The sequence below is a fragment of the Nesoenas mayeri genome (genome assembly GCF_963082525.1).
Source record: "Nesoenas mayeri genome assembly, chromosome: 3".
Lineage (NCBI taxonomy): Eukaryota > Metazoa > Chordata > Aves > Columbiformes > Columbidae > Nesoenas > Nesoenas mayeri.
Window position 1 is genome coordinate 101646715 of NC_137544.1, and position 16311 is coordinate 101663025.

Sequence of the window (16311 nt, forward strand, 5' to 3'; positions counted from 1 at the left end):
ATGAAGTAATACAGACATTTCATCTGGAACCTGCAGATAATCTCAAATAATAATGCATGAGAGTATGAAACGCCTCTATTAATGTCTATGGGATATTAGCTGTAAAGACCAATGAAGGCAATTTGTATATAAGCATTGTTAATAATTTAGTATTACTTAAAGTTCACGAAAGAGAGAGTCAGATGTATTATTAAAATACACTTAAACAAATGAATGACAATACTCTAATTAATGTAATGGCATTTACTCTAATAGGCACTCAGTAATATGTTACACTTCAAATTATACATTGTAACAATAATATCTGAATCTTAAAACTATGAACCACCATGGCTGAGGATATACCACCTTGTTGGTGGATTTATGGTGATTTTAGACTATCACTTCAGGGTCTACTGGTCTTATAAAGTCTTGTCCTTTAGGTTTATAGAGTTACGGTACTTATTTGGGAGTCGAAAGGACTCCCTAGCAGTCTCTTCTAATCTCTGATGCCATTCTATAAATGAGCCACTAGAAATTTCTTTCAGTACCTTCAGATTCTTTCATTATCTAGCACAAAAGGTCATTTCATATAAAATCAAGTGTTCCAAGACCTGTTAACATATGGACATCTTAAACTCATAAATCTACTAGATTTGCACACGGTCTATAGGAACATTGGATGTCAATTGGCTTTGAGGGCTGTCTGGTGCTCACCAGAAGTACTCCTATGTTTATCTAGTGACTGAATTTTTTGAGTCCCTTCGTAGAGGTCCTCTCAAGGTAAAAAGCCATCCCTAATTAAAAAATCCCAAATCCTCACTGTTTGTGCTTTGAACTACAATAATATTTGCAGAATGGTAGCTTTGAAAATCAGCATCTCAGTATTGGTTGTACAAAAGCAACACCACCCTCTATGCTCTTGTGATGACTCTGTAAGAAATTTGGATCAGATTATATTGAAAAAATAAAAAAAAAGTCTGCTTGATTTTCTAATTCCTTCGGGAATCTGCAATAATATTTTCCAACAAATATGGAAAGTAATGGACAAATACATTCTGTTTACAAACAAAAAATATGCTTCAGTGATAAATGTAGAATTCCGAAACTTAATCTGCTCAAGTAAAGCAAGGACCCTTACGCAGTCTTTCATAAAAACCCAGTGCGTTTTATGAACACACTGTCATGGTCTGCTTGTGTGTGTGGTGGGATGCAACCTATAAAACCAGTTCATGTAAAAACTTGTGCTAGGAAGTATTGTTAAGCTTGAAGTACCTTGCATGACCCATCAACAAATATATTTAAAAGAAATAGCCTCTGGTTAAAGGTGAGTGAATACAAACCTTTTTTTTTAAAATTATTATTATTTTTTTTAAAGAGTCTAGACATGAATTTACTTTCTGTTTCTTACTGACTTTCTACTTGGTCTGAAATTCATCTCCACTCTTCAGCATTCTGAACTATTTTTGCTATTGCATTCCAGGGTTACAGATGTGTGCTGCAGGGTGAGAACAGCAGTACCTTCTGGGAATGACTCGGGGATACACGACCTGGAGGAAACATGAGCATTTGTGAAATTTTGAAGGCAGCAAAATGAAAGACAAGGTGCTAAATCTGAGGCGGTGGCTGCTAAAACAAGCTGCTGAACACCTGAGAGCAAGGATTAGTGCATTCCCTAGAGGGCTGCTGCAGAACTTCTGGACCATTTCTTTCTTCCTCATAATAGAAAAGAAACCCAGGTGTGTCTTAATGGGTGGATGTAATTTTGTTGATTTTGAGAAAAGAAGTGTTAAAGTAGCAATTTTGAAAGTAACAGTTGTTTTCTAAAATGGGTTATGCTCTGTATTTCTCTGATGTGCCTGTTCCAGATCCCTTCAGTTGATAATGCTGCATCCTCCGCTCCCATACGCTCTGGCTTCTGATATACATTATTTCAAAGGAGCACAGCTGAGTGATGGACTGTGATTTCTCATGCAGCTACAATCAGATCCATCAGTTTATTTGAAGGTTAGGACCAAGACCTTAGAAGTGGATGGTGAGCTAATACACAGGCTGATGTTCCTGCTGTGCTCACAGTGTCTTAAACCGATGAGAAAAGGGTCAGGTACATCCATATTATTTTCACCTTTTGCCTCAGATGCCCTGATTTGCAGGAGTCTCATCCAGAAATGACAAAGGAATGACACGTTGCTGTGAGGTCCTTGCGGCACAGAGAGCTGTAAAGAGTTTGTAATGAGATGGAGACCAGGAAGACTTTTTAGTGATTACTGAGACAAATCTCAGTGATGTACTGAGTGAAGGGTGCATCTCCTCACCACTCTCCATCACTTAAATATTTCACAATACTTAAGGTGTCTTCATGGTATAATGTAACAAGAAGTCAGTAGGACAAAAATGTCCTAAACGCCTCCTGATAGATTTTCCTTTCACTGTATGTCAGAAACTTTTGTAATTAGTCAGCCACTAGAAAAGATTAATTACTAGAAATATGGTTAACGGTCAATGTATTTTTAAAAATCAACCTCAGGAAACATGGTGTGATCTTGGAAGTGTTGGGCTATGAAACCATCTCCTTGCAAAATGAGAAACAAATATTTTGCCTGTGTGTTCACAGAAGAGTTGCAAATACATAGCTGGAATGTAGATGAAGATGAAAGTGAAAAACAGGTCAATATTTACCTTGGAGTGTGGTCCTAAACTGAGATTTAATGATTGTTTCCACTTCCGTCTTTTATGACACCTACAGTATATTTTTATTTTTATAGATAGATGTATGTGTCTGTGTGCACATGTAAGTGCTCCAGAAAGAGGTGTTTTATTTTGTTTTTCTTGGAAGCATCAGTTTTTCTGTGTTGAATCTTAACACAGGTATTATATATCCAGATAGTAAAGTAATTGTGGCCAAAAAAAATCTCCAAATTCTCCTCCTTTACCTCATTTACAGCTCTTTTCAAAATGTGTGATTATGAATACACCATTTACTTTCACAAGCATACACTCTGCAGGATTTCAGGTACAAAAGAATTAAAAGGTCAGAGAATTACGATGCATTTACCGCATCTCTGTATGACAGCAAAGCTCATTACAATTTGCCGTGTTCTGTTCTTTTTAATTAAAGCATCAAATCACATGTACCGTCTGGAGCAGCTTGATTATAAAAGGTTACAATCCATCAGTTTATTCCTGATTAGTTTATTAATTGCTGGCCTTGACTCTTGATTCAAATCAGCACTATTTCCTCAGGATAAAAGTGCATCTTGTGTTGAAGACAATATAGCATAATTTTAAACAAAAATATGTTGTAAACATTAAAAAACGAAGCTTGTACTAGACTTGGCTTTGGTGGAATCACGATCTCTTGTACCATGAGGTCTTGACTTTTCACAGATGACCACTGGCAAATTTCTGAGTAATTTTGTTACTGAACGGATCTGGCCTCAGCCCACGCTCGTTCCTCTCACGCTGTCGTGACAGGACCCCCCGTCAGACACCGGCGGCCGTGGCGGCGGGACCCGCCAGCCCCGCCGCTGCCGCCCCCGCGGAGGGGACCCGCCCCTCGGGGGCGCCCTGCCGGCGGGGCCGCCCACCGCCGCGCCTCAGCGGGGAGGGGACAGCAGAGGGGCCGAGCCGGGAGCATCAGGCGCTGTCGGCGCTGCGGGGGTCGGGACGCGTTCGGCTGAGCGACGGGGGCGGCTGTGAGGGGCGCGGCGGCCGTCCGTCCGGCCGTCCGGCCGTCCCCGCTCCCTGCCCGTCCCGGCGCTGTGGCTGTGTGTGTGGCCCGGTCGCTTCGTCGCTCGCCCCGCGTGGATTTCGGGGGTCGCTGTTCTCCCCGGTCGCCCGCCAGGACCCCCCGGGCGGTGACGGGGGGCTCTCCCAGCCATGGCCTTCACCTTCGCCGCCTTCTGCTACATGCTGTCGCTGGTCCTTTGCGCCGCCCTCATCTTCTTCGCCATCTGGCATGTGAGTACCCCGGCCGCTCCGCCGCCGGTGCGGACCGTTATAAACGGCTCCAGCCCTGGGGGAGACACACGATCTTTGGGGGGGTGAGGCGGACGGGGGTCGTGTCGTGAGGGCAGAGGGGCGCCAGGGCGGGCTGGCGCTGCCCGGGGGGGCCGAGGCGAAGCCCCCGCTGCCGGCGGCCCTTGGCGGGAGCGGACGCTTCCACCGCCCGCACCTCTGCCTGGGGTGTGTTATTTGCTAAGTTTTTACAAGCGTAGACACCACTGGCCGTGCTGCTGTGGTAGCTTGTGAAAATACACCCGACCGTCCGTGCTCTGGGAAGCGCAGCCGGATGCTGCCCCAGCCTTGAGCGTGTGGAGACCTGCCGGTGGGTTGGCTTTGCCTGGGTCAAAAGGTTCTCATGGCTCTAGAACTGACTGTGCTAAAACGTGAGATCTGCCAGGTAAGAACAGCTCTTTGTTTTGGCTGAGAATAGAGCCTTGTGAGGGGCAAAACCACCCTGTAGCTGATGAAGCAGTTGGGTTGTTTTCCCTTTCAAAATTACTACGTTAATAACTTTTTTAGAAGTCATATTTGAACGTGAAACTTCCTCATCCTACTGATGCATGAACTAGATATTGGAGTCCACCTTCATTAATTTCACTTGAAAATGGTGGTGCTCACCCCTTACTGTATGCTGGGTGACTCTGGAGGGGGGTGTAAGCATCTAACTTACAATAGAAGGTGTTTGTTTCTGCAGTAGTGAAATTGTTCTTATGCATCATTTGCAATTCTTGTAGACGATTACACATTTTGGAGTTATTTGTTCTATGTGTGTGCTACACAAAGATCTTCATGCCATAAACAGTCAGGGTGGAACAGGAGAAGTTGAAAAATAGAGCAGGTCTCATGAATACCTCTACAGATATCTGATGGAGTAAGATAAAAAAGCCCCTCCTTTGACTATCAAACAATGGAGATACAGAATTTATTTTTATTTAAATGAGAGTAAAGCTGCTAGCTTAGTTGCACGTAAGCATATTGGAAGTATGAAACTGATCACTCTGTTGTGAGAATTCTTTTTGAAATCAAATTATTTTGAACGCTTAATGGTACAGTTATGAGTTTTTTCTTATAAATGAAACCGCAAAAGTGTGATGGTAATGCCAAGTATTGTAGTGATGTCAAGTACTGAAAGGCTGAAAAGGGTCTCTAGCAGTCCACTACTCCACTCTTGTTCTTTGCAAAAAGGAGTAGTAAAATTAAAATTACTCATGTGTTCTTCCCTCCTCCTCCCCAAACTTTTAAGTCCCTGAAAGTGACAATTCCACAGCTTCTTCAAATGGTTTAGAGTTGAAAGTGTATGCTACTCTGAATCTCTTGCTACAAATTAAACAGATATTTTTTTCATTACTATCACAATTTTAATGATTTTTGAATATATTTGAAGCCTGTTATCATGTTGTCTGTTTCCTGGACTGAAGTTGTTGTCTGAAGACATACAGTACTTCTAGCAAATCTGGCAAATTATTCTTCCAAATCAGTGTAGTTCATGCAAATTTAGTGAAATATTTTTCAACTTTCAGTCTGTAAACTCATGGAGAACAATCCATTAGTTCTAGAGCTCTGTATGAGGCAAATAGGAAAGGAAACGTTTTGTCAATAGGATTAAGTTTGTGGTGTTTGTTTCTTACATCTGTTGAAAAATTGCTGAGGGATTGAAATTGAAAATGTCTTGAAATGCGGTTCTGTTGTAATAGAGCAAGATTTGGTACCACCTTTTCTTATATATAGATAATAATTCTGTTAACATATATAGTTTGTGAAGGTCATAGAAAAATAATTTAACACCCTACAAGAATAAGCTTTTAAGTGTACTCATTACCCACATATATAAAACACAAGGATTTTTATTATCCTTTGTATAATAGCTATTATAATTTTTTTTATTTTTTTCTAAAATGTAGTCTGACATATAGCTTATGTATTGAGTCATAGAAGTTTCTTTTACCTTAAACATCTCATTGTGACAATCTTCCCAATAAACAAAACTCCTATTCCATCTCTGTGACCTGATTTGTTTTCCACGGTAAATATGTTTTAAATAGGCTCTCATAAGGGCAGTGGAGGATTTTAATAATTATATTTTCCTGTTAAAATGCTTTTGAAATGTGTTTGTTTTTGGTTTTTTTTTCAGAAAACAACAAACACATTTGGTTACAAAGAATAAGTTGTTGATTAGTCTGAGCATCCCATCACTTTGAAATATTTCTGAGGTTCCACGACTGAATGATAATTTATATTTTGTAAATTATTTTAAAGGACAAGAAAAGATTGTAGCATTTGAACTTTATATTGCTCTAACCTGAAGCTGGCTCAGGTTTGGGCAGTTATCTGAAATTAATTAACAGCGGATCAAATAAAATCTCATTTTCTTCCTGTTGGGAAGTCAGATGAATTACAATTTTCATTAATATTGATTTAATAGGCTCAATAAAACTGTGAAACCAAAAAAAAGAAGGAGGTAAAAAGAGGTTTTTTTATATTTTGAAACTTTGCTTTTCTGATGACTTTCCTCTAAGAAGTTAAAGGCTCTCTATACATTCCTGTGCTCTGTACTCTTTAGGGGTGGACAGAATGAAGCTGGTCAGAATATTTTACAGGAATTGTAAACAAAACACAGAAACTCCTTCAGACATCTGGAACATGTAATAATTTTTTCCTACCACTGAATGATGTTCTTAAGTAGGTTGCCAGTGGTGACTGTCATGATAAAAAAACAACAACGAAAAATTAGACACTATCAGAAACATTTATTTAAGCTACGCACAAGATTTATTCATTGCTGAAATTCCACTCATACATCTTAAATGAAAGAAAAGGGCTGAAAAATTTAATTCTCCATGTACTACACAGTACCAATACCAGTCTCTGTAGTATGGGAAGTTTTTAAGCATTTGGGTTGTTCAATGACCTCATTACTTATACCTGTAATGACACAATATTAGAAACATCATGTAGAAGTGGATGTTTTCATGCCACTGTTGTGGAAAAGTACTAGAGAATTTGGTAGAGTATGGTGACCTTTCTGCTTGGTTTCTTCTAACCAGCCTCTGGAATTTAATAAAACCTTACATTCCCATTATAGAATTATATAGGCTGCTTCTAACAACTCTTGCGGTGTTCAGATTAAACTTTGTATAACAGTATGAATGAGTCTTTTCAAAATTCATTACAGCTTTTCCATCTGAGGTCTGAAACTTTTCCCTGAGTTTGAATACTCTTAAGCATATGGTTTTGTAAAGCTGGTTGTATTTGGAGCTGTATTAACCGAATGTGTATCAGCTAAAGGAGACTGTCTTCAAGTGAAGTTAATGGGCATCAAAATGTGAACTTTGAGTGAATATTTTGTGAGGGTGGAAAAGTAATACACAGAGATACCTGGGTACAGTCAATTTGAGTATATTCTGCATGTGCATGTTATTGCAGAAATGCAGTTATGCCGGCTCTCTGCTGTCCTAGCTGAGGTATCATTTATGTGTGTTTTGACCAAGGCGTCCTCTCGTCTGCACTAATGCAGCTGAGCATGTTTTGGGAGGGATTATGTGATGCAACTAACAGCAGAACTTGGTCTACTAACTACAGAATTTTATATCGTTATCTAATCATGTTGTAAATTCAAGAACAAAGTATATGGTCTTCTCACTAATGAACACTTTGTTTTGCTGTTTTCAACGCTTTTTCTTCACTGTAAACAGCTTTTTACTAATCAGTTTTACTCCATTCCTAAACGATCTTGAGCCAAGGTTTAGCTTCCTATTAACATGTAACTGAGATATGCCAAGCTTTGGCAAACCACACTCAGTTCTAGTGTAACTCCTCTGATTTCAGGTAGGTTGTATATTAAGTGAAGTTGACCGAAGGAGACCAAGCTGTGGTTTATTTGTCATCATCTAAAATGTGACATGCTTGTGTGAAGTCCCACCTCACTGCAAATACATTAGTTTGGGGTAATCTGTGTCCTTCCATTTTTTAATGTTTTAGGATGAAATTATCTGCTTTGAGATTTGTTATTTTAAGAAAAGAACTTTGCAAAATGTTCCATTTTATAATGCCACACTAAAACAATTCACAAATACCAAGAACATTACCCTAAAAAAAGAATTCCTGTGGCTGACCATCTCTTTTTGAACTTGTACCAGCATATCTTTGAATGTGTGTGATTGTTTCATAACCAATAGTACTTAAACGTTGTCAGAAAGTATTAGGAATATCATGCCAGTGAAAAAAATAATAGTTCCTGCCTGAGAAACCGTACTAAATTTGCTGGGCTTTTGGAGTTTTCTGATATAATTATGAATTCAAATGACTCTGGGAGCACCTCTCTGAAGTGGCAAGAGTTGTGTGCACTGAAGTTGGCAGCAGTTACTTGAACCCACCGTAAGAAGAATAAATTAGCAGAGCATAGAAAATTTTTAATGTTTTATGCATATTTTTTTTTCTTAGTGTTCTTTTGAAATGTGGCGATAGTATGAATCCTGATAAACTACTTACATATGACTTTGGCCTGACTTAACAGTTACAAGTTCACAGGTACTCAAAACCAGTGGAAAGCAGTGATTGAACAGAGTAGTATAGGCTAAGATGGAGTTTTAGTTTTAAATTAAAGCACCCATTTTAGCAGGCAGCTTGAATTATCTATGCCTTGTTTTCTCATTCACTAAGTGTGGGTAATAGAATTGAACTCGAAGTACTTTATGTCATTTTATTTAACATATATCCCTTAAATGCCTTTGCTTTCTGACAGGAGGTGCTGTGTACATATACGATGTTGCCACTTCTGTTACTTGTCACTGTACTGTCCTGGTGATGTGGACTGCATTTTATTAGTACTCAAGTTGCAGTAGTTTAGTAACAAAATTGAAAGCTCTCCAAGAGTTGTGTACATGGAATTTGGTGAGTTTTCAGTATCTGTCTCACTTAGTGTTCCTCATAAAATTCCTAGCCTAATTTTTGATGATTTGTACAACCTTCATTTTAAAGGTAGGTAAAAAGTACACAGGAGAATTACTTAAACCTTGGGTTGATAGCAAATTCATTTGAGGAAAGCGCTTTGGTCACAAACTGGGTGCTAGTCTATCAGTGTTCTCTGTGTTTCAGTGTCTTATTGTTTCTGAAGCTTTGGCTGGGAGAAGAGCTAGCTGCTGTACCTGAAACCAGTGAAGAGATCCATGAGATCACTTGAACGCATGAAGGTTGCCAGTCAACTCAATTTAACTTATTTACAATGCTTTAGAGCCTGTCTTAAATAGGAAGCAATTTCCTTACAGACTTGTGGTCAAGCTTGAATTTTCTTTCAGTTGTTGAAGTTCAGTGCTGTCCTTTAATAAGTCATTAATTCAGTTCTCTGAGAATATTGAATAATTATGTGATTAAAAATAAAATCAGATTAAGGTTTGATGAACAGGAGCACAAATGCTGTTGCTGTACGTTATACATATTTCTTGAAGATATTTTTTCTTCTATAAGCGGCTAAACACATTGTCCCTGAAGGTTTCATAGTCATGACAGCTTCAGGAATGAGTCTGAGATTTCCACTCTTTTTAAAGACAGAGCACAACCAGATTGGTCTGGCTATAACGTAGCTTGACAGTTCCCTTACAACTTTTCTTTTAGAAGTTTGTCACATTAATGCTGACAGACAGATATTAAGCCAGGCAGCACAGGCTGTGGAGAAGACTATGTATGTTGGAAAATAAGTATATTTCAGTTTAGTTACCTTGTCATGCTTAAATAATAATTAAAAAAATAATGGAAGTGTTTGGGCTCTAGTACAGACTTTAATGCTGTGGAAAGATTAAATTGGATCTCTGTGTATGCTTGAACTGTCATGATGAGATTTATTTGGAGGAAGGTTTTACATTGTGAGTGGTTGCCACTGGCTGTAATTCCAGATGCTTCGCAAGTCACAGTGACTCCATTACATGTGTAAAATGAATTATTCTGTGGAATCTTATGCCTCCTGCAAAAATGTGCAGAGAACTATTTAAACATTATTTGATCGTCACATATCCGATTTGGGGTTTTTTTGGGTTTTTTTTTTGGTCTTAAGATTAGTTGGAAAATCTACTTACTAAATGGATTTTATACCCAAATTGGTAAATAATGTATTTCTAGTGTTTTTTTTTTTAACTGCTATGCTTGTTAATAAGCAAGGCAATGGCAATATAGCTGTCATATTTTATTAGACCGTTGAGTACAACTCTCAGATTGAGTCTGAGGCATGAAGTTATAGCTCTTGTTATGTATATTTGTTTATTCAGCCACCACATACTACATTAGATCACACTTAAAACATTGAATTCAGCCCTCAGACCTTTGGCTTAGTTGTTTCCCCCAACCCCAACAAAAATATCCTTGTATCAAAATATTTTTCAGAATGAGGAAGAAGCTCAGCAGAGAATAAGAATCTTCTTCGTACAGATACAAGACCTCTCTTTGACCTGTTCCTCTTCCTCAGTGCCTCTGACAGGCAGTTCATTTATCACCACTGTCACTGCTGACAGCTGGAGGTGACTCTAGCGAGCGATGAAACTAGGTCTCAACTCATAAGCTGCGCATACTCAGGGACTTACTCTTCTGGAGGATGGTGGCTTGCAAAACACTTCCACTTTCTGTGGAACCAAAATCTCTTATATGAAAGACATAAGAATTACTATTATTTCTACTCTGCAAATAGAAAATCACCTAAAGTCACAGGACAGAGTCAGCTGATGAGGTAAAGGCAGAAGAATGTCAAATACTACTAGATTTACTAGATCAGCTCCTCTTGTTTCGCAGCTGGAAATTCCCATCCAAAAGATGAATTTGTGATTCTGATGCTGTGCAGAGAGCAAGATAGATGTTTATTGACAATGGTTCTTGTGTTCCTTGATAATAATTATAACTTTGGAAATATCCAGTTCCTGTAAAAATAAATAATAAAAGGTTCATAGAATCATTTCAGTTGGAAGTGACCTAGGAATTCATCTAGCCAAATCTCTTCCTCAAGGCAGGTCTAATTTCGAAGTTAGGCCAGACTGCTCAGAGCCTTGTCCAGATGACTTATGAACTCTCCATGAATGGAGAGTCCACAGCCTCTCTGGGAACCTGTCTCAGTACCTTATTCCTCTCACTGTCAACATTTGTTTTCTTAAATACGGCTGGAATTTCTCTGGATGCAACTTCTGACTTTTGTTTCTTGTCCTCTTGGCGCATGCCCCTGAGAAAAGCGCTGTGCTGACTTCTGTCTAACCCACCTCAGGAACAGAACATAGCAATTAGATCCTGCCTTAGGCAAACCTACTTCCCTCAGTCTCTCCTTGTATGTCACGTGCTCCAAACTTCTTTTGTCCACCAGAACCACCAGGTCCTTTTCTGCTGGGTTGCTGCCAGGCAACCCAGTCTATCCCAGCTGCAGGATTTTGCCCTGGGCTTGGATGACCATCATGAACCTCATGCTGGCTGGTTCCTCCAGCTTGTCAAGGCTGCTCTTAATGGCAGCTGTGCCCTCCAGTATGTCAGCTGATCTCCCCAATCTGATGTCATCTGCAAACTGGCCCCATCTGTCTCATCTTCCAAGTCACTGACAAAGATGTCAAACAAGACTTGCTACAGGACTGATACCTGAGGAACTCCACTTCTAGCTGGGCATTGGTCAGACTTCAAATCAGTGACCCTTCCAGTCTGATGGTACAGTCAGTTTTTCACCTTGTAGCATGTACATCCTAACCTCCCAGTTTGAGTACAAAATTCTCCTGCTGAGGTGCAGCATCTGCCTCTTGCTCAATGTTACATTGTGTGCCCAGGAAAATTCAAAGGAACATCAATACACTTTGTGAAGGCACGACAAGAGTCTTTATATTTTTCTCCACTTCCCATTGAAAAAGAATTACTATATAAAGCAAAGATTTATTTTAGGAATGTTATTGTGAAAAGTTACATTAGAAGGCACTAAAAAATCACAAAGCATTTACAGTGGAAGTAGGTTTTCTCAGCAAGATGCTGCAGAACTGCTGAACTTGCAGCTCCAGTTTTGAGAATGTAAGAACATGAAGCAGAACATAAGGGAGATGAAGAAATAGTGCCTTTTTTGAGCTGTCCCATAGCATACTGCTCTCAGCCCCTCACCAATGCAATAGATAACGAAAAACCTTTGGTTTAGTTTTGGGTCCTTTTGTATTTCTACACTTTTGTGGGTCATGTCATATTCTAGCTATCAGAGATAGATATATATTTTTAAATTTTAATTTTTTTTTAAATACAGCTGTAAGTCTTAAGATAAGCACATCACTGGAGGAACCAAAGTTTAAAAAATTAAATCTACAGTAGAATGGTAAGAATTAATAAGCTATAGTCCTTGCAATTCTCTGGTAACAGATGCTGCACGAGTGCCAGGCATTGTTGATAGAAGCACATTTTTTTTTTTTAATAGAATGACATTTGATTTTTTGAATGCATTTAAATGCCAACCATCTTCACGCTCTGACTCAGTCTTTCAAGTGTTTGATTGTTTAGTCAGTCTTCTGTTGCTTTATTACTTTATTGCATTAAGGGTTCTGGCTAAATAGTTCACATCATATCATCCAAGTATAAACTGTCTGGTACATTTACAGAATGGGCATTTATAAGCAAGTATAATGAAGGTTCCACTGAGATCAATTTGATTGCATTTGCTCAAGAGTTGTTCTTCCCTCAGTATTATATAAACACTATTAGCAGATCCTTTAGAAAATTGATTTGCTGATCATTTAAGTGGCAGACCTATTTGAAGCTGTGCTGAAATCTATCCTTAGCCTTAATCATGTAATTAAACTAATAAGTTTCACAAGAAGATAGGTGAACAGATGAGGATGCTTTTTGGGCTGCTGTGGTTTTGTGCTCAATGTTTGGCCATTTTTACTGGCTGCTGTCTCCCCCATCCCCTGTTTCTGCAACCACAGCTGCATTGCTACTGTGTTGCTTCACCTTGCCTTATCTCTGCAAACACGTCTGTGTTGCTGATGGCTGCTTTGTGTGTGTGTTGGCCTTGGAATTATTTCCTCTGAGTTCTGCCTGTCCGTTTTTTTTTGGGGGGGAAAAGAAAGAAAACTTGGGAAGATGTTGAATCTGCTCATCCCTGCCTGATACAACCTGCATTAGAAGAGCCCCTTTCCTGCCTCTTGCTGGTCCAGCTGGGCTCCTGTGGTGCTGCTGGGATGCAGGAAGCACAGATCCAGCAGCATCCCTGCCCGCCAGCCCACAGTGGGCTCTGTTCTGAGGCAGCACTGGTAGGACCCCACTGTTGAGTGGGTAACGGGGAATTAAAATGGCGTGTGAAGAAGGGAAAGTGGTTGGACAAGAGGAAACGGCCTCAAGTTGTGCCAGGGGAGGTTTGGATTGGATATTAGGAAAAAATTGTTCATGGAAAAGGCTGCCCAGGGAAGTGGTGGAGTCCCCATACCTGGAGGTGTTTAAAAGGCATTTAGACAAGGTTCTCAGGGACATGGTTTAGTGCCAGAGTTAGGTTATTGTTGGACTTGATGATCCTGAGGGTCTCTTCCAACTGAAATGATTCCATGAAATGAGAGAGCAGGAAGAAAGAGTCCAGGGAGAAAGATGTGAAGAAAAAAATCAAATGAGGGAAAAAAAATAATATGTGTAAGAGACTAACAAGAAGGAAGATTGTCTCTCAAACAATAATCCTGTGTTCTCAATTATTTGAGAAAGGTGTCTGAATCCAGAGGGTGTGGTTAAATTCAGGTGGTGAACATTTTTGGACAGCCTGTGTAATGGGTCTTCTGTGTGGGTATGTGTAATAAGTGACATGCTTGAACAGATTTTTTTTTTTTATTATTATGAACAAACCCTAGATGCCCTTATGGGTTTCCTGGATTTTGGTGAATGTTCATAAATCACTGCTGGTAGGAATGGAGAACATGAGAGAAGGGAAAAGAAGTAGCAGCAGCAATGCAAACCTGTGAGGGAATTGAAGGAACTCAATGTAAGGAGCTTGTGGGGGAAGGCAAGGTAACACTTCTCCCAAGCATATATCAGTAAAACAGAAATTAAAAATGTCAGAATAATAACTTGTGACTATATGCAGGAATCTTTGAAAGCTTGGGAACAGAATGAAATGTGGTGGTGTGATAAGATTGTAAACTTGCTGAGAGGGAGCGCTAGCCAGCTGACCAGTCTCTCATCAATGACTTATCTCACTGCTATTGAAAAAATATCTTCTCTTTTGGTCTCATTCTTTTACCTGCTTATTTGGAGCAAATATTTTTTCTAGTTTTATCTATTCTGGCATATTTCCCCCTCTATTTACTACCCTTTTCCTGAAGTTATTTTGCAGAAGTATCCTGTTTATTCTTAGCTTTGAGATTTTTGTCTTTGTGCTCTTAACCAATAGAAAAAGTGCTTTAGTTCCTTTCAAGAACAATTTATGAAGATGGAGCTTTGTGGCTTTAATGTGTCTGTATCTTTCTCCTTGCATATCCCCTGTACTGTAGGTTTGATGAGAACAAAAAGGCAAGTAGAAACATTGTATGGGAGCACACTATATTTAAGGTGGGGTAAATTAGAAATTATTTGTAATTTGGAGGAAAAACAGAAGGACAGAAGGGTATACCCTTTCACATCTGTAGGTAACCAGCTATATTGCCTCCAGCCAGAATTAACATATTGGCCTAATGTGACCAGGGTACCACCATTCCTCCTGCCTTCTGCATCTGGCCAGCCTTTTGTATTAGGTCTTTCACCAACTCAAGTCTAGCTTGTCCCCAGCTTGGCGTGGAATAAGCTGGACGGTGAAGAATCTAGTAGGCGTACAAATCTGTACCAATGAATCTGTGGTACAGAGGCAGTGAGAAATATGTCCTGGTTGGTTCATTTCTGATTGTGTTTTCTTAGGTGGTATGGAGTTTAGTATGAAGAGAAGCAAGGACAAAGCAGTGCTCTCTCTTGTGCTGAAAGCAGGGTTTCCCAGCTTCTCCTGGGCGTGGATAGAAAATAATGCGGTTTTCTTTTCATCCTGCTTGGTTGAAAGGTCTGCAAAGCAGTTTATGTGCACCAGCCATTAACTGAATCAGAGCCACAAACCTGAAGTCAACACCTCAGCTGTAGAGCGATCCAAACTCCCATAATTTGCCCTTGGCCCATTGAGTAGATTAAGATGAGGGCTAAAGCTTTGGCCTACCTTTATACATCTGCTTGTTCAATTTATCTACAAATGTGGTCTTTGCTTTCATCCTTTCCAGGACAGAAGGAAAAGCTGGTGCAAGAGTCTGTATGACTTTTGCTAGGATGCCCTTACTTAGCTTGCTGAGTGTGTGGCCATTACTAGGAATCCACACTGTAACAGATTGCTTTTCAAAACAGACCTGACTATCAGGTTAGGCTAGTACTTAACTAACAAGTGACAGCGTTCCTGATGCGACATGTCAATTTGTTGTCACTGGCTCTATGAGTAACTGATCTTGGGGTTTTGGTGCTGAACTGAAGAAATTAGAAGCAGTTAGATACTGAAATGTTTAAAAGGTTTTGATCTTGTTACCTAAATGGAAAAAACTGTTTGATTTAGAAAGAATCCACATAAAATACTCCATTGCATGTGGGAGGAGGAGACCATATGCAGGGCAGAATATTGGTGGCATGCCTGTGTTGAAAGTACAGAGAGTGTGGGAGATTTATACTCAGTTCCCTTTGCTACAGAGGTTCAACCTGTATTTCCCACAGCCTGCAAAGGTTCATAGATTTTTTTAACTGTTTGAGCTGGTGGGAAACACTGTCAGACATTTGTCAAGCACTGGAACAGGCTGCCCAGGGAAGTGGTTGAGTCACCACCCCTGGAGGTTTTTAAAAATGTATAGATGAGGTTGTTAGGGACATGTTTTAGTGCTGGATTTGGGTTATGGTTGGACTCGATCTTGACTGTCTCTTCCAGCCAAAGTGATTCTATGATTCTAAATCCTCTGTAAGTTTTTACTGGGAGAACGAGGTGCGCTTACATGCAGCCACTCGGGAGTGCCAGCCTCAGATCTGCTGCCTTTGAGACCCTGATGACAGGACAAGGGGTGATGGTTTTAAACCAAAGGAGGGGAGATCCAGGCTAGATAAGAGGAAGACATTTTTTACACTGAGGGTGGTGAAACACTGGCCCAGGTTGCCCAGGGAGGTGGTAGATGCCCTGTCCCTGGAGACATTCAAGGCCAGGCTGGACAGGGCTCTGAGTAACCTGATCTGGTTGAAGATGTCCCTGCTCATTGTAGGGAGTTGAACTAGATGATGATTAAAGGTCCCTTCCAATACAAACTGTGCTACAATTAGCTTCATCACTGGCCTGTAGAATGTCCAGAGACAGGTACCCTGCTAGAG

At 40.0% G+C, this 16311-nt stretch overlaps 1 protein-coding gene across 2 annotated transcripts in view; it reads left to right on the forward strand.

Moving 5' to 3' along the window:
* Window positions 1-3858: 3858 nt before the first annotated feature.
* CNIH3 (cornichon family AMPA receptor auxiliary protein 3) overlaps window positions 3859-16311 on the forward strand; it is a gene marked incomplete at both ends in the record, with an annotated part of 51085 nt that continues 38632 nt past the window's right edge. For both annotated transcript variants that reach the window (XM_080342320.1, XM_080342321.1), the window contains one exon: window positions 3859-3939. In XM_080342320.1, coding sequence (XP_080198446.1) covers window positions 3859-3939 — 81 coding nt within the window. The remainder of the gene's footprint in view (window positions 3940-16311) is intronic.